Source organism: Fusarium poae, chromosome 1 (genome assembly GCF_019609905.1).
Source record: "Fusarium poae strain DAOMC 252244 chromosome 1, whole genome shotgun sequence".
Classification (NCBI taxonomy): Eukaryota; Fungi; Ascomycota; class Sordariomycetes; order Hypocreales; family Nectriaceae; genus Fusarium; species Fusarium poae.
In genome coordinates, this window is record NC_058399.1 from 7,397,530 (window position 1) to 7,415,670 (window position 18,141).

Below are 18,141 nucleotides of genomic sequence, written 5' to 3' on the forward strand. Positions count from 1 at the left end.
AGTTGCACAATATTGTGATTCCAGGATTATCAATTAGAAGTCATCCTTTACTCTCGACGAATTATATCTAACCTCAAGTGGTTCCTGTCCTCGTATCTTCATTAAGCTATATGAACTAGACCAGACGTTCCACATTATCTAGCAATATCTTGTCTCATAGCACCTTAGGCCTCAGGGTGCTCGTTCAGCCATTGCTCAAATCCCATGGGAGTAATCATCCCCTCCCACCTCTTGCAATCACTGGGATCAGCAAGTGCCACACCCTTCAGAATTGCAAGTGCGTAGGCCAAGTCGATGTACTTGTTTGATTCCAAAGGACTCATAAACTGCCTTGCTTGGGCCAGCATTCCCTCAAGCTCAGGTCGACCACCAACAGGTTGCTTCTTGATTTCGATATTTCGTGCTTTTCCATACAGTTCACCAAGCTCGGGAACCGTGCATCGGAAAGACTCGACGAAATAAACACCCCTCTGTATGATCTCGGGGTCGGCTATCGCTGCCAGTGTATATTTTGCCAAGTCGTCAGCACTGATCAAAGACATCTTGTCCTCGCCAGTACCACAGTAAGAAACAGTCTTTGTCTCTGGATCGATAGCAGATCGTCGTCCATCCTTCTTGCAGTTGATAAACATGTACTCTAGGATAGACCCGCAGAATCCGTAGATGGGTTTCAACCCACTCGAGAGTTCAGCAAGACGCTTGAAAGACATGTAAGCATCATAAGTCTCATGGTCACCCATGTTGAGCTTTGTCCAATCAAAGTTCCATGATGCAGCGTGGAAAACCTGAATTCCAGGATAGTCAGTCCAGATCCATGTCGAGAAATTGGGGGCCATACCTTGACACCTGCTTTCTCTGCCTCCAACAAAAGAGACAACTGACCGGCTCCAACAATACCCGGCACAGTTGGCAAAGCAGCGATGACAGCATCGACTCCTTGAACAGCTTTCCTATAAGCATCTGAGTCGAAATAGTCTCTGCAAGTGACGAAAGACTCGAGCCTGGATGATAGTTCTGCGTCGAGTTTGTCCGCGTTTCTGCTGAGACCACGGACTGAATGGCCTTGAGCGATGGCGGCGCGGGCCAGAGGTTGCCCAACCATCCCGGTAATACCAGCGATAAGGATAAGCATGGTTTCTGAATGTATCAAATATTGATATGGTGCTTCTGGGTCTGGTGAAATTATTTTGTTTGCCGGAAAAGAAAAATACGGAGGCAAGATGACTTTATATAATGTCGCAGCTCGCGGAGGTTACTCGATTAGACTGGCAGTCGCAGTCATGCGGCGCAGAACCACTTGGCTTATTGAGCTACTATGGTCAACTTGGTACTCTCTTCTCCCATATTGACAACAAAACCTGTTTTACGGGATCACCATTGGATGAGCTGGTCGTGTTCTTTCATTTTATCGACCGTTGTTTTCCCCGCTCATGACGATCGACGGTCCACGTGTAAGCTAACTTGCGTCTAAACCGGTCTAATATTGAGATGTGCTGAAAAGGACCATTTATACGAGCTTGTATGGACGCTAGGCAGGAACCTCGATTTCTTCCACTTTCTTGTCCTGAGCTATAAAACGTACCGAGGGCCGAGAAAAGTTCCGAGCCTGTCAGGGTCGCTGTAGCCGTTGTCCACCTATCCTGAGATGTCCAATCTTTCCAGTCTTGATGATAACGATAATTGAAGGTCTGAGAGTTTTCCATACGGCCTTGTTAAGTCGTCTTGGGAAAAGTAAGTGTAACCAACAGTGAGTCAGCGCAAACATCTTCTCCGCTTCCACTATTCGGAGCACTTGTCCCCTCTCATATGTGTAGCCTTCTTATTGCCATGACTGCAATCGGATTCATTGTGGACGATGCTACCAAGGCTAGTTTTGCTAGAGTTGGGTTTGAGAAGACAAGCGTGTCTGTCAAGATGGCTTAATCTCGGCAGCACTTTGCTTCAGAGCCTTATACTGCCTCGGACAAGATGAGAGGGTGCTGTTGCTGAGAATCTCCACAAACCTAAGCTCGAGGCTCTTGTGTACAAACGTACTTTGTTCCTTGGTCGGAAGTTGTAAGTAATTGAGTGGCAAATGTTGATGTTGAGACATGTATCAAAACAAGAACCCATTTTCACTTTGACACTCCCGCCAAATTGAAGAGGCCACTCCATGGTACGATAACCCGATGAATCGGGACTTGACTTCCGGTGTCTAGTACAAAATTAATTCAAAACAATCGGGATACAACGGATGGTGCAGACCAGGCTCTCCTGAGTAAATATACCTAACTACAAGCATACCGCTGTTGGTAGGTTTGGTCGCCGTTAGTTCTATAAGTCGTTGTTACTCGGGGCTGAACGATGAAAGTCTGCCATGTACCTAGTGAGTCAATTTAAAATTCCCGCTCATTCTCATCACCTCGAGTGGCTCAATTGGATAATTGTGAAAATTTTGTAATTATTCTCTTGGTGTTCAGGGCTTGTACTACGCGCAATTCCGGTGGCTCAATGCAGTCAATTGACTGATTGTGCGTTGGCGAGAATTTGCAAATGCATGATGTGAGAGACATGAAACTCGGTGAAGCATAATGGGGCATGAACCACAGTGGGTGCGGGGTTCTAGTCTAAATGAGTAGTGGTATATTTGCAGTCGGCAACGTTCGTAAGATCGTAGGTAGTTGGGATAATAAATAGTGAAAAATAATTACATAAAGGAAAACACTCCAGATCCCAATCTATAAAGATTTGTTTTTGTAGAAACAAGGTCTAAGCGTGGGACTTTCTGCGGGTATCATCGTCAACACCGTTGGGTGTCTTTGAACCAAAACTAAACATGTCAAGGAACGAGCTCCGCCTCTGTTCTTGGGCAGCTGCAGCGTCTTGGTCGTATGACTCGCGTCTGCTACCGGCGGGTGACATCTTCTTGGTAGCTCCGCCCAAGTAATCCATGAGAGAGCTACGTCGCTGCTCAAGAGGTTTAGGGGGAGTGCAAACCATGATTTGTAGTTCAAGGTTCTCAATGTCGTTGTCGGTCTCAACCTTTGTGCGGCCGCAGTTGGCGAAGCTGGTACCAGAGTAGAAGACGTAGCCAGTGAAGGGGCTGGCCAGAGCTACTACTACAGCGCCCTTTTGGCGGGCAACCTGCAGGGTTTGCTTGGAGAGCGTCTTGGCGAAACCTTGGCGAATCCAGTGCGGATGCGTGATGACGGCATGAAGAAAGATGACCTCGGTGTGACGAACGAGGTACTTTTGCTGAGTTTCTGTGATGCCTTGCTGAAGAGCTTTGAGTCTCTTTATCGTCTTTGTCTGGTTGTCATCTGCATCAAGACCAAAGACTACAATACAAACACGAGAATTAGCATCAAGGTTTCAAAGAATGTGGGTAGTAATAAACTAAAGCTTGAAAGTGGAGGTGAGATGAGGGGCATCCAATTTAATAACGTTACGTACCTTGCTCAGCCTGCTCGGCAACGCCCTTTTGACCATCGGCATTCTGGTGAATGGTTTGGCAGATGGCCAAGGAAACAGGGTCGTGAGTCTTGGGAGCATCAACCACAAAGCAGAGCCAGTTGACGTTTTCTGCGTCAATGATTCTCTTGAGCACAGTCTCGACGTGATTTGATGCTGTTTCTGAACGAGTCGAGGGGAAGCAGTACTTGAAGACGGAATCCTCTGACAAGCCCTTGAGGATAATCTCCTTCAAGGCGGGAATGTCTTCTTGGGTAGCGATTCTGACACCCATGGTTGTTGTGAGTGAGTACTGACTGAGGTATAAGTAGAGTGTTTGTTGTGTTGATGATTGAGTTGGGTTGAGTTGAGTTGATGGTATCCCAGGAGTCAGGTCTCTCTTATTGTATCAGGGCTTGAGACTCATAATATCGCCTCCCAAGGGCACAAAAAAAATACCAAGAAGTGGGCTCTCTTATTGTCAACGTCACACGTGAAGCAAATTCTGATCATGAGCCGACGCCAAGCCAAGCAAAATGAGATCATAGCGAGAGCCAAGAACAGGATTGGACTCGCCGTAACATTAATTAGGCGTTGGTTTAGAGGCGTCTAGCACTGAAGTGAGGCGTTGGCGGGCGGCCTCCTTTCAAGGACAGACTACTCTGTAAGCAGTGGACACTACTAGGGGTCAAACCCCCCACAAACGATCGACTCATTAGCTGCCAAGTCTGCTGATTCCGCCCTAACCGTCCTGTACTGGTTTTTGTCTCTGGGGGTATAATTTAAGCTTAACGTCCAAGGTTAAAATAAAAATAAGACTCTTCAGCAATGATCCGATGGCTGATTGTCAGGTTTAATATCGTATGAGATATTAAACACGACCATGAACTGATTGATACCAAGAGTAACAAATATATTTCTCGGCATGGCGAAAAGTAAAGTAAACATCACCTAAATTATCGGGTTACGTACGAGGTACCACCTTTGCCGAGAAATTCCAAGAGATGATGTGTCGGCATAATTTTCGGAAAAGGTTGCAACCTTTTTTTATTTTAATTCTCGTCAACGACATGCATGCGATAACTCCCTGCTTTCTGTAAAACGTCTGGGATTCCAAATGCTCACTAGGTATTCAAGTATCAAAAGTCAGCTTTTAGACCTGCCAGCACATACACATGAGATAATGCAGTCGAGAACACTGATAATCCCGCAAATTACCGAGTCATTCCTGCCTGTCATGCGTTGTAGCAATTATCCCTCAGAGGGGTTTCGATCGTCCCCCGTTCAAGGAAAGGCTCTGCGATCATGTGATGATGCGTAATCTTTTGCTTCATCGCCATAACATCATTACCTGCATCTTGAAACTTGGTTATGCACAGTTTCATGCCGCATTCTAGCAGCCACAGATGCAGCATCAATTCTCTGATAGAGAAATGGCAATACACTATAGATACCTGCAAGCCATAACATCTCGCACAACAAGACACCCCACAAACTACATTGCGGGGAGCAGTAGTTAGCAAGGCACTATCCGCACCTGCAAGATCTAGAGATAGATACCCGACGAATGCTATCTTGAACTTGCGGGGTTCACTTCGGTTCAGCCCTACCTATTCAAGATGCTCAAGATTATCCCATAGAGTGTGATTGGTTCGTCGAGGCTCGGCATTGCCAAGTTTGATCGCCTTGCGGGAATTTCTGGGCGGCCAAGATGTGAACACTCATTAACACACTGTCCATTCATCAATACCCCGTGCTAAGCTATTCAAATCAAAGACACCATCCTAAACTCAACAACATCACAAACACGTTCGACGCTCCATCAGACCATCTCTGTGGTTTTGACAGGGTGCATGGGTGGATCTGTCAGGGTCACCTGTGGCAGACAAGCCAGTCAATATTAGCCTGTACAAGTCTTTCTTTTAGACTATTTTGCATTGTTTTACAGTACAGGCATTGCTGAATAGTCTAATCTCTCTTCTCCATCCATGGCAAACAAGCTTCATAAATGATCTTGAAACCAGGATATGCCACGCACCGCTGAAACACACTCTCATCAATGGTCCTCATTGACTGGAGTGAAGCAGCGATGAAAAAGTCCGTGTAACTCGGACGATCTCCCAATACAAACGGCCCATTCTCCTTGTTCGTCATCATCAACTCACTGAGCTCTTTCATTTTCTCCCCGACACCTTCCCAAGTCTTTTCTTCTTTCTCTTCATTCATCAAATCTTCCAACTTGCAGCCAAGTTGGGTTTCACTCTTGGCACGAAAATATTCCTGAGACCGGGGTGATAGTATGAGATGTTCACGTGGTGTGATTGAGACACGCAATGCTGGACCTATCGCGCTACGGGCACTGACCTCGATCTCTTGGCCAAGGTCGGATATAAGTGGAAGAGGTGGGTTGGGGTAAGTAGTCTCCAAAAACTTGGCGATGGCTGGTGAGTCCATAAGGAATGTGCCTGTAGCAACATGCTTGATGGTAGGGACTGTGTAATTCACATGAGATCTGGAGCCTGGCGGATGCGAGGCGACACCACTAGTGGATAGAATAAGCATGAGTCGACTGCGGAGACAAACGAGACTCACAGCTTTTCTAAGGTCGGCGCGATGTCAGGAAACTCGAGAAAAATGGTTTCATATGGGATTCTCTTGTAGTTGAGCATAAGACGGATCTTCCATACTACAGGAGAGAAGCAAACGTTCTTGGTGCAAGCCAAGTCGTAGAGAATGATCTCGGGCTGTTGGGAGTCAGTCATGTTGATGTTTGATGTTTGGTGATGAAGGTGAACGTGATAAATCAGGTGGATTCCATGCTATTGTGCAGTGACTCAATCTAAATGCTGACGAGATAACGCTAATTTTCATTTTATTGGACAGAATTTGTGGTTGCCTAAAATCTAGGACTGTATGTATATTCACTGCTTATCATCTTTAACATTTATTATATTTTCAACAGTCTCAATTCAGTCATGTTTAAGTTGTCGGGTAATTAATGATGTTTATAAATTGTTATTTGGTCACCCTGTACCTTAGAATAGGTAAATGCCGACGGTGTTTATGACGCGTACCTCGTTGGATCTTATCTTATCAGATTAGTCGGTATAAATATTCTTCCGTTTCCGGCGGATGATCAGATCGATACTGAAACGGTTGCGCCGCATTCAAAAGTGTATTAGGAAATGCCGATAACGGTTACAGAAAAGACGACACATGATAGTCTACAGCCTTTGAATTAACTTATGATTCTTAGTCTGTCATGTCAAGACTGGTTTGGTTAATATTGATAATTAGCGTGCCTCGGCACCAAAAGATAAAGTCCGTCGTCATGACCCACCTTTCAAGACACAGCCGAGGTTTGAGAGTCTTAGTCTCATCAATTTTCCGACATCGCTCAGCCGAACCATTCCCCATAAAATTCAACACCTCCTTTCTTCAACTTCTCCCCGCGACTTTTATCAACTCTGGGGTAAATTTCATAATCCGGGGTCATATCTAATAACTCATACTCATACACACGAAATGCCTCCTCCTAATCCAGACTGGGTCAAGGCCCTGACTCCCTCAGGTCCTCAAGGATCTGAACTTATCGCCAAGGAACGCGCTCAATCAGACATCAACGTTGATCAACTCGCCACATTCCTCTTCACAAAGGAGGTCCTCGAGCGCAATGCCAAGATTCTCAACATCCTCCAAGAGGATCCTGTCTTTGACAAGTCGCAGAACTACTTCCGTGGTCGCACAGATCGTCTAGAGGCTGCCCTCGCCAGAGGAAAGCACCTGAAGCGTCTATCCGACAAGCACAACTGGACTGAGGAGGAACATCATGTTGCGAATTCCCTCATCAGCGAACCTACACCTTATGGTCTTCACGCGACAATGTTCATGAAGACGCTGGAAGAACAGGGAACTCCAGCCCAGCACAAGCTTTTCCTTGAGAGAGCGAGAAATTACGAGATCATCGGATGTTACGCCCAGACTGAGTTGGGTCACGGATCCAACGTGAGAGGTCTTGAGACGACCGCCACCTGGGACCCCAAGGACAAGACATTCACTCTACACTCTCCCCATCTCACTGCTTCAAAGTGGTGGATCGGTTCTCTCGGCAAGGTAGCTAACCACGCTGTCGTTGTCGCCCAGCTCATCATCAACGGCAAATCTTACGGCCCTCACCCCTTCGTCGTGCCAATTCGCGACATGAAGACTCACGAGCCTCTTGAGAACGTCCACGTCGGTGATATTGGCCCCAAGTTCGGTTACAACACAATGGACAATGGTTTCCTGCTTTTTAACCACGTCAAGATTCCCCACGTCAACATGCTGAACCGCTTCTCTGGCGTTGACCCCGAGACCTCAAAGTACATCCGACCTTCTAACCCAGCCCTTATCTACGGAACCTTGACCTTTATTCGATCATCCATCGTCTTCGAGTCCGGTTCCGTTCTTGCCCGCGGTGTCACTATCGCTACAAGATACTGCGCTGTCCGACGACAGTTCCAGGACCGTGATGCCGCTGGCGAGGTGGGCGAGAACCAAGTCCTCAACTACACCATGGTGCAGCACCGTATCCTGCCTCTTCTCGCGGCATCTTATGCTCTTCACTTCACCGGCCGCGCTATGATCAACCTCTACAACGCGAACCAGAAGCGCATGGCTCAAGGTCGAGACGCGCGCGACGCAAACAGCACCAACCGTGGTCCCGGACCTGAGGAGCTCAACCCCGGTAGCGACCACTTGGCTGATCTGCACGCCATCTCCTGCTCTCTCAAGGCTTTCGCTTCCACTACCGCTGCAGAGGGTCTTGAGATCTGTCGTCGTGCTTGTGGTGGCCATGGCTACTCCGCCTTCTCTGGCATTGGCAGCTGGTATGCCGACTATCTTCCCACTGTTACATGGGAGGGTGATAACTACATGCTCACCCAGCAAGTCGCCCGATATCTCCTCAAGTCTGCTCGCGCCGTTCTTGCAGGAAAGGCCCCCGACAACGGTATCTCTCGTATCTTCAAAGAGTACATCCGAAGAGAAGATATTGGTGCTGCCTTTGATGTTCTTGATAGCGATCAGGACCTTGTCGACGCTTTCGCCTGGCGCGTGTCTTTCCTCACCTTTGAGGCTCTCAAGCACAGAGATGTGGAGAAGCAGTCTTGGAACAGCCTCTTGATCGACTTCTGGCGTCTCTCCACTGCGTACGCCCAGTACCAAGTCGTCAAGAACTTCCACGAGGCCCTTAAGGAGGAATCCACAAAGGCCTCTCTTGATGCCAACACCTTGGCCCTTCTACACAAGCTCTTTGAGCTGTTCGCCCTGCACCACCTTCAAAGCTCTGCTTCCGAGTTCTTCACCAGCGCTGCCACAACGGTTCGTCAGATCCAACTTGCGCGCACAAAGCGTACACTTTCTCTCCTCGATGAGATCCGCCCTCACGCTGTGCGTCTCGTCGATGCGTGGTCGTTCCCTGACTGGCAGCTTGACAGCGCCCTGGGTCGATCTGATGGCAAGGTGTACGAGGACCTCTTCCGTCGTGCTTCAGAAGATAACCCAGTTAACGACATTGTCTTTGATCCTTACCCTGCGTCGGATGTCCTGTTCCGAAAGAACGGCCTCAAGGCCAAGTTGTAATAGCGCGCGATATCAAGTCATTTGGAAGTCATCATTTGTACTAGTACACTTTACACATAGATTAAACACAGTCAAGCTTTTTGATACATTGAAATCAAAGTTTCCTACCTACCACGATCAAATGTTCATGTTCCAAGAATGGCTGCCTTTGTGTTATCTCTTGAGTAAATAGAGAGCCATGTAGTGTCTCCATAGAGCCCGAGATATCAACAACAAGGACTACAGTTTGCCCTACTACAAACGCACTCCTCCCATTTCTCTCGCAAGATCTTCAATCTCTGTAGCATGTCTTACACCTTCGACTGACACATGGTTCCGTCCACCGATCGGTGCTCCACACTCTGGACACGTTGCTTCTTGCATCGCCATGCCACAATTGTTGATAGTAAAAGGGTGCCCGTTACGACACGTGTACCAATGTCCCGTTCCACGTAGCTCTCCCATAGACGCAGCATACACTTGTCTCAACTCCTCGGCTGTAACAGGCCGATAAACTCCACCATTTAAAGATTCTTCCGCAGCGTCTATCTCGTTCTTGAGGAACGCACATGACTGGTTCTTCTCGAGAAGTGCTCTCGCTTTTGAAATGTGATCGAGCCCTCTGTCACGTAGCTGGTCCAGTAAGTCAGGTTCAGCGGTAGATACAGGCACTGAAGCCTGGGCATCGTGCTGAGTCGATGGCGATGGCGCAGAGGCACAGTGACGGGAGAAGGCGCAAAGCTGAGCATAAAAGATGTAACCCTGAGTCTCCTCTCGTGGATACAAAGCAGTCTGTGCATCTTTGATCAAAGTATCGCAATCATTCATGAAGCAGGAAAAGTCGAGTTGGACTGCTGATGCGGGAAATCTTGAATCCGCACCGACAATGAGCCCGAAGAAGTCGGAAAGAATCAATATGTCACATTTCAAAAGCAAGACAGCCGAGAGGAGCGTCCCTTTTGCTTGTATGACAGCCTGGTCGTATCGGAATTCGCTCTGCCCACCCCGATGAAGGTTGGAGTGCCTAACAAGATTTGCGACGCGCTGGAACGGTTGTTCCTCCCTTCTCACTTTGGCGGCATATAATACCACAGTCTTCCGGAACTTGAGAATGGAATCGTATCTCGTATGAACAAACTCTGTCAGAACCTGCAGTTGCCTCTGGCGTGAGCCTGTAACAGTCAAATTGGCATTCGTCCCAGGTTTGCGCCCCAGTATCGCAGGAGGTTTACTAGTGGCGAGGCGTTCCTGCTCAGCGGCAAGTCCTGACGCCACTGAGCGGTACTCGTCGTTTGACCATGAGATGAACTTTTTGGTAGACTCGTCGAGCATTGCTCGGCGCACGATTCGGCCGTATCGTGAAACACTACGAAGAGACCCACGGCAGGTGGCACAAGACTTGATATCCTGACCATCCAAAGAGAAAGGTTCAGAGCTCTGCAGGATCTTTATGGGAAGACCGTCGGCATCGAGTGTATAGTGTGCTGCCATTTCCATCTGACCATCCATTGAAGAGACAGCGAGGAAGTGCCCACAGTTAGGGAAGACACAAGGCTCTTTGTCAAGATCAATGTCTCGGTATTCCGTCATCATGATGAAGTCGACACATACTGACTTTATATCATCAGTTGCGCAGACCTGGCAGAATTTCGAAGGAGGACAGACTTCTCCACAGAGTGATGGGCCTTCAATAGTTAGTGAGTGTGCAATGCCAAATCAGGCTGTTACTTACATTGATGACCGCAGCCTAGGAACTTGTCGCATCTCAACGAACAGGGCACCCAGTTGCAAGGGGCGGCACAGGGTGCGGTACACTGGGAATGGACACATCTTGAAGCGCACGTTTCCTGAGCACAGGGAGCGCAAGGCTCGCTGCAAGGCTTGTCGCATCGTGAGTGAACGCAACGGACTTCGCATCGTTCCCTGCACGGCTGACAAGGTGCTTCGCCATGGCAACTTTGAGCGCAGCTGTGTTGACAGGTCGAGTAGTTCCGACCGCAGCGTTGAGTGCAAATACCATGGTTTTGCTGTATGATCTTTCCACCCTTGCGTGTGTTGCATTGGAAGCAACGCGTCTTGCAGGTATGTCCACAGGTGCGATTACTACCACATGGTGAAAGACACTTGAAATCATCCGTCGTGACATCTTCGCAACATTTGACGTATACTTCATGGGCACATCCTGGGACGTTCTTGGTGACCATTTTCACGCAACGGACAGAGTTTGGATGTTGCGCTTCCCAGCATTTCGGCGAAGAAAGGTGATGTCCACATGGAAGAAGTACATCGATTTCAAGTCTGACCAGACATTTCTTCTGACAAGGTTCTCCGCATTTGAGAGGACAAGCATGATTGCATCCTTGCTTCAATCGGGGACAGGCTTCCAAGCACTTGACAGCGCGGTGAAGTGTATCTGAGTGACACTTGCGCTTGCAGGGATGGCCACACGTCAATCGCTTGTCGCAAACAAGTCGACAACCACCCTCGGGAGACATTTGAGAGAAGTGTTCGGGATGAGAGACCAGCATAGCTATTTCTGGATGTCTGGGGCACTGTAGTTCCAGCTTGGGGCCAATGTTCTGACCGATGGCCAGGATTTCGAGAACATCCGCCCACATAGGTACCTTCTCGTACGAGTTGCTGTTTCCAATGATGTACATGCCGTGCTGTGCACGGGACAATAGAACGTTGATGCGGTTGGAGGTCTTGAGAAAGCCACACTCCTTTTGAGGATTGTTTCGAACCATGGAAATCACGATAACCTTGGCCTCTTCACCCTGAAAGTTGTCCACAGTCGCTACTCTGACAGTTTTGAGGAGGGTTGTCTTTCGAAGGGGGCCGATAATTGGCACACCAGCATCAACACCCTCTCCTTCAACGGCCTCGAGTTCTTCTGCGTCCCGGTCGTTGACGCAAATCTCAAACATGGATTCCATCTTGCGGCGCAAGAGTTGAAGCTGTCCCAGGTATGGTGTGATGACTGCAATATCTCCTGCTCCGTATTTACCCTGCTGTGATAGGTGAGAAACTAGAGACACTGTCATGTCGACCTCGAAGCTGTTGGACCTAGAAGTGTTGATCGAGTCATTATTATCGTTTGCAGTTTCAGGTTGATCATGATTGAACCAGAATAGGCGTCGTCTCATGCCCACTACTTGTGGGTACTCTTCGACGTTCGTTGAGTCTTTGAGGGACGGGTATAGGGTCGATCGGACTAGCTCGGCGATTGAGGGATGCATTCGTCTTTGCGTCTCCAGTACACTGTAAGGTATCTTCGCCGCTGTGTCGATCGATGGCTCAACTAGTCTCTCGAACAAAGAAACGTCAAGGGAGAATTGCTTTCCACGCGGATTAGTACTTTGCAGATCGTAATTTTGTATCTGAGGGCGAAGTTGGAGGTGATCGCCAATCAGGATGGCATGCTCGATGGAAGGAAGAAGGGCAGTTAGAATATGGGCTTCGAGAACCTCACCCGCCTCTTCGCAGAGCATCACCTTACATCGCAGCTTTCGCAATAGAGTCAAGTTTCTGGCCAATCCTGTCGTAGTTACGCCAACGATATCTGCCTCATTGAGACAGCGCAGGTCAATGTCCCCACGGATCTCGTCTTTGTGTCGTACGGAGTTTTTGTATTCTTGATCCAGTCTTGCGAGTTTAGTTATGATTGGGTCCCTGATTGACTCGACCCAGTGCCGATGGAGGATGGCCCGTTCTTCCCTGGTCAGAGTTTGAAGTGGCGCAAGCTTGAGCTGTCGAAGTCGCCTAGGGCGGCTTCCTGTAACATGATTTCCGCCCTGAAGCCAACGACGAATAACCATCTCAGGCTGATGGATGACGGTTTCCCACCCATCGCGATCTTGTCCAAAGATCTCTGCGTATTGACTAGGGTATTCGGACGATAGAAAGGCCTTGATTGAGGTCCATGATTGGCACAAGGCAAGCTCCTGCAGCAGTCCCTTCCCCTCCTCGACAATTTGGTGGATACTTTGGTCAGCTTCCCACAGGTCACACTTTTCAGACTTCGTGAGGAGCACCTCTTTGGCAATAGTGCGCAAGTTCAGATTCTCAAGTCGTTCGGATTTAGAACGTGATCCCATACGGATGATGCTTTTGATTCCGTCGTCGAGGAGATGTTCAAGTAACTGATCCAGAGCATGGTTTGTGTAGCAGACGCAGAGGATCGGACCTAGCTTCGCTTTCTTTCTGCTTCCCAGAAGAACCTTGATGATCTTTTCTCCAGTGTAACTTTTGCCCGTACCCGGAGGGCCCTGAACAAGCGACAATTCTCTAGTCAGAGTGTTCAACAAGGCGGCAGATTGAGTGGGATCGAGGCTGGTTTTGAGAGCCAGAGCTTCGGGCGTAAGAGGCGAGCGAGGGTTCATGGCGAGCGCGGATTTATCAGTGGTAAGGCAGCCCAGGTTGAAAGCAAAGCCTGGAGCTCTCGCATATTGAGGTAGTCCGATATCCACATTGGAGTCTGAATCGTTCTTGGGCGCCAACAAATTCTTGAATGGAATGTCTGGTTTCTCATGCATCTTTTGTAGAGCTGATAGAGTGTGTTTGAATGAGTCAAGAAGAACTCCTGGGAACTCCACAAGATATCGACGATGAGAAGATTGGGTGTCGTTGTACCATCGCATGGCATGAGATATATCTGTGCCAGTTGGGTCCACGAGTCTCAGATTTACATATAGAACAGCCTCATCGTCCGACAGTGTTCTAACTTCTTCATCAGGCTCTGGGTCCTCGGCCTTCTTTTGCGATTTTCTCTCTTTTTTGTCGTCCTTCGATCTCATTGTGGTGTCAGACACCACGCAAAATAACACTGTCCCGTTGAGATCAAAGAGACAGACAAGCGCACCAGCTTGCAATCTCTTGGAGTGTCCCCACCACTCCCGTCGTTGTTTCGCGTTGAGCTTCCCAACGGCAGGGGGTTGCTTGCAGCACACAACCATCTCTAGCCCTCCAATGCGATGCCAGTTTATATGAATGGGCATTGGTCTTTCGTAGGTATAAGTTCTCATGGTTTTAGACTTTCGAAGAGGGTCTTTCTTTGGGTCTCGAGCAGCTTCCAACATGTCACGTACAACGTCTCGGAGCTGACCAACTGTGTCCTCTCGAACGAGTCGGAACTCTCGATCTAGCCGGCCTCGGATGCCTTCAATATGCCATTGGGAAGGATATTTAGTTGGCAAGTACTCTGCGCGGGGTGATACAATCTCATCGAAGGTAGGCATAATTTGTATCTTTCTGATGTCTGTGTGGTCATTGTCATGGCGGCGTCCGTCTGCAGAGAGTGTGCCTGGACCATTTCGTTTGAGCACGAAAGTCTCCCTCGATACTGGGATATGAGTGTTGAATGTCATATCTGGAATATCCTTGCCAGTGTCTAATCGTTGTTGCATGTACTCGACATACTTGGACGCCTGTATGAATGAGAAATTGTCCTTGCTGTTGGAGTGGCGATGTAAGGCCTTAGCGAATGCAGAAACCAGCCTGCCGCATTCAGGATTGACGATATTGTTGGTGTTGCAATCGATTATTTTTGAAAGTACGTCGAGCGAAAGCTCTAGGATTCCAAGCTGTAAAGTACTCTGTGTCGGATGTGCCAACTCAGCGATCAGCTGGAGAATGAAGTTGAATAATGTCGACATGCGGCGGCCCTGAACTCCAAGAAGAAAGTTGAACAGCTCGGCGACTTGCTGTTCAAGCACGGCTGAATCTACAACTCGGGGGTGTGCGATGAGGGAAAATAGAGGTTCGATTTCGGACTTCCACAGATCGAGCTTGGTTGTATTTCCGGGTTGTGTGATATGCCGTTCAGTCAAAGCCTTGATGAACATCAGGCCAGAATCTTTGGCAAAAAGTTTGATTGCTTCTTGTGCAGCGCCGATATCACCGCCCAACAACTCTAGACCGAGCTGGAAGAACTGGGCCACGATAGCTTTCGTCAACTCAGGCGAGCTGGATCCAGAGTCTCCCAGTTTAATGAGTCTCTTCCACTGCTGCAATTTCCCATCTCGAGGAGCGCTGGGGGTGTTGGGGTGATCGGCTCGGGCGGATCTCTGGGTGCTTGAAGTATCATGTAGGAATCGGCAGTCCTGTCCGTATGTACACTTTTTTCGCAGAAAATGAGGACACACTCGAGGTTGAGGGTTTGACGTGAAGCCCTTCCGGCCATTTCTAAGAAAGTTAGTGACGATCTCTTGACGCGCCAAGGGGGCCTTACCGTCGATTTTCCGCCATGTTTATAAGAGGCAGAAAAGGTCAAGCGGTAGTTCGCTGAGTGTCATCGGAGTAAACAGTCTGAGAACATGAAATGATGATGGGAAGACCTTTATGTGAAAAACAGATAATTTGGAAGGAGCTGCCGTTGGTGGGGGTTATCGTTGGTAGGCAGGTAGTCAGTTGTTGGCCAGATGGTCGGCCTCCTACAGCTGAAATGTAAAAAGTGCGTATACGTGGACCAACAAACTACCCGTGGATTCGACCTAACGGAGACCCTACTTATAGAGTAGGTGGCAAAATTCTAGGATAAGGGTAAAATTCTAGGATAGCTAAATAGGTATAAATAGGTATAAAAGATTAGTATTTTTATTTAGTTTTTATTACTTTTAGTCTAAATTAAATAGAAATTATTAAAATAATAATATTAAATTAATTTAAAGCTATATTTAAGAGTATTTTATTATATAATATATATTTCTTACTATATTATAATTAAAAGTTAATATAATTACTAAAGAACTATTAAATTTATTTCTGTCACAGCTCGAAGTCAGACCAACCTACCCTAGAGCCACAAGTGGATCAGATCACGTGGCGATAGCGTTATCGCCGTAACCTTAGTTAGACCGCCAGTCAGATCCTGAACGTAGCTCCTTGAGCTACGTCTTGTTAATAGAGCCTGACCTGCCTGCAGTGCCTATCCGTAGCAATAGAACCTATTACGCCCGAAGCGTTCCCTGTCCACCCGTACCGCCGGACTCAGCCCGTGACACTACGTAGCTCCTACCGTTTGGACGCCGAACGCAATGACCGCTAGACCGCTTCCTCCGTTCCTGCCAGATGGCGCAGACTCCTTCCGAGCCCACGCCCCCGAGCATCTCGACGACTGGTTCGAGTACTTCAAAAGTGTCTACACCTACGCCGAGGAAGCCCAGAACCGTATCTCTCACCTCGAGGACCAGCTCCAAGCCGACCAAGAGAAAATCCAGGATCGAGAGCATACCCTCCAGCGGATCGCTAAAGAGCGCGACGCTGTACAAATCCAACTCGAATATGTTGAGCAACAGACCAAGAGAACCTTGAAAGAGAAAGATGACGCCCTCTTTGAAGCCCGCCTGGCCGAACGGCGTGCCCTCGACGCCACCCGACCTACCGTACCTACTATCCGTGAACCCCCGAGACTAGCGCTCCCGCTGAGCTTCGTGTAGCGACTCCTATGGGAACGACTCCTCCGCCTTCTTCCCGATCTACCGAATCAACCAGTCTTACCGAACGATTACCCGACCCTGACAAGTTTGAGGGCGAACGGAGCGACCTACGCCGTTTCGTCTCCCAGATACACTCAAAACTAAAAGCTAACCACGACCGATTCCCGACACGCCTCGCCCGAATGTCCTATGTAACTGGCCGTCTTAAGGGACGCGCCTATGCACAAGTCCTACCGCACATTAAAGCTGGTGAATGCCAACTCCCCGACTACCAGGATATTATCGATCTACTAGAACGCGCTTTTGGAGACCCGAACCGGATCAATAATGCCCGCGCCGAATTATTCCGCCTTCGCCAGACTCACAAGGATTTCAGCACCTTCTTCGCCGAGTTCCAACGCCTCGCGCTGGAAGGAGAAATGTCAGAAGAGGCCCTCCCTACCCTGTTGGAACAAGCTGTCTCCCGAGAACTACGCGGAATGCTTATACACAACCCACCGCCTAGCTATAAATATCACGACCTAGCCACCTTCCTACAAGAATTGGAAAACCGACGACGCCGCTTCGCAGCGGAGCCACAGCCTGCGTCACGAAAGACGAATATGCCGCTGAAGGAGTACCCCCAGACACTCCGAAAGAAGTCCCCATCGCCTCGTAGAGGGAGAAGCCCCCGAAAACCGCCAACCAGCCGGAGAACCTATGGACCTCAGCAATCAGCGCCGCTATAACCGCCCTAACCAACGACGGGAGAACAACCAGTGCTTCCGTTGCGGTTCAGCCAACCACTACCTCCGCGACTGTCCCGAACCTGACACACGTCCAACCAGGCTCCGTCAAGCCACCTTCGCTTATAGCCCCAACCGCACCAGCCAGCCCCCGTCTCCACACTCGCCTACATCCAGCCGCGCCAGTTCCCGCCGATCTAGACACTCCCGAGGACGCCAGGAAAACGGGGTGAGCCTGTCTTAAGTCGGCGCCAGGCTCCCTCCCGCACCTACTGTACCGAAGATTAAACTGTCCGCCGCCTCCGTTCATGGAATCCCGATTGAGAACGAGAACAACCAACGTTCGAACCTGATGATACTGCCTGCCAGCCTCAATGTGGCCGGAAGAGAACCAATTCCGTCTTACGCTATGACCGATAGCGGAGCGGAAGGAAAAGGGTTTATCGACGAGAGCTGGGCTAAGTCCCAGAACCTGAAGTTTAGACCCCTGAAGAGAACCTTCGAGATTGAAGTGTTCGACGGGCGACCTGCCGAGAGCGGGAAGGTCGCCTACTACGTCCGCGCCGGACTCCGCATTGCCGATCACGAGCAGAAGAGCATGATCTTCTACGTGACCCAGCTAGCCAGCTACCCTATTGTCCTGGGAATGCCTTGGCTAAAGCAACACGACCCGCAGGTGGGCTTCGCGGCCCACACGTTCACATTTAACAGCCCGTACTGCCAGAAATTCTGCAACACCCCAACCAAGCCTACAAGGATTAAGGCTTTACAGACCGTCCCGAAGAAGTTCATGCGCCAGATGAAAGGGAGTATCCCACCAGCCTTGGAGGGAAAGGATATCCTCCCGGTTTCCCTGCGAACCGCCCGAATATACAGCCAGAAGGACCGTTACCGCCTCTTCACCGTCACCCTGAAGCAACTGGACTACCTGCTTAAGCCTGAGCCAGAGG

At 49.0% G+C, this 18,141-nt stretch overlaps 6 protein-coding genes across 6 annotated transcripts; 2 read left to right on the forward strand and 4 right to left on the reverse strand.

Annotated features, from left to right (window-relative positions):
* Positions 1-164: 164 nt before the first annotated feature.
* Positions 165-1,132, reverse strand: FPOAC1_002414 (uncharacterized protein; the record flags this gene model as incomplete). Its single annotated transcript, XM_044846994.1, has 2 exons — positions 165-785; positions 839-1,132. 2 exons carry the CDS (start codon positions 1,130-1,132, stop codon positions 165-167), a joined length of 915 nt encoding a protein of 304 aa, XP_044712910.1.
* Positions 1,133-2,748: 1,616 nt separating this feature from the next.
* Positions 2,749-3,724, reverse strand: FPOAC1_002415 (uncharacterized protein; the record flags this gene model as incomplete). Its single annotated transcript, XM_044846995.1, has 2 exons — positions 2,749-3,317; positions 3,433-3,724. 2 exons carry the CDS (start codon positions 3,722-3,724, stop codon positions 2,749-2,751), a joined length of 861 nt encoding a protein of 286 aa, XP_044712911.1.
* Positions 3,725-5,397: 1,673 nt separating this feature from the next.
* On the reverse strand, positions 5,398-6,191 carry FPOAC1_002416 (uncharacterized protein; the record flags this gene model as incomplete). Its single annotated transcript, XM_044846996.1, has 2 exons — positions 5,398-5,971; positions 6,022-6,191. The coding sequence occupies 2 exons, from the start codon at positions 6,189-6,191 to the stop codon at positions 5,398-5,400; spliced, it is 744 nt and encodes a 247-aa protein (XP_044712912.1).
* A 763-nt stretch (positions 6,192-6,954) lies between these two features.
* Positions 6,955-9,051, forward strand: FPOAC1_002417 (uncharacterized protein; the record flags this gene model as incomplete). The annotated part of the gene is made up of 1 exon (XM_044846997.1): positions 6,955-9,051. The coding sequence occupies one exon, from the start codon at positions 6,955-6,957 to the stop codon at positions 9,049-9,051; it is 2,097 nt and encodes a 698-aa protein (XP_044712913.1).
* Positions 9,052-9,285: 234 nt separating this feature from the next.
* On the reverse strand, positions 9,286-15,276 carry FPOAC1_002418 (uncharacterized protein; the record flags this gene model as incomplete). The annotated part of the gene is made up of 5 exons (XM_044846998.1): positions 9,286-10,715; positions 10,763-10,784; positions 10,844-10,998; positions 11,048-15,213; positions 15,260-15,276. The coding sequence occupies 5 exons, from the start codon at positions 15,274-15,276 to the stop codon at positions 9,286-9,288; spliced, it is 5,790 nt and encodes a 1,929-aa protein (XP_044712914.1).
* Positions 15,277-16,064: 788 nt separating this feature from the next.
* FPOAC1_002419 (uncharacterized protein) lies at positions 16,065-17,124 on the forward strand (the record flags this gene model as incomplete). The annotated part of the gene is made up of 3 exons (XM_044846999.1): positions 16,065-16,425; positions 16,467-16,911; positions 16,992-17,124. The coding sequence occupies 3 exons, from the start codon at positions 16,065-16,067 to the stop codon at positions 17,122-17,124; spliced, it is 939 nt and encodes a 312-aa protein (XP_044712915.1).
* Positions 17,125-18,141: the final 1,017 nt, after the last annotated feature.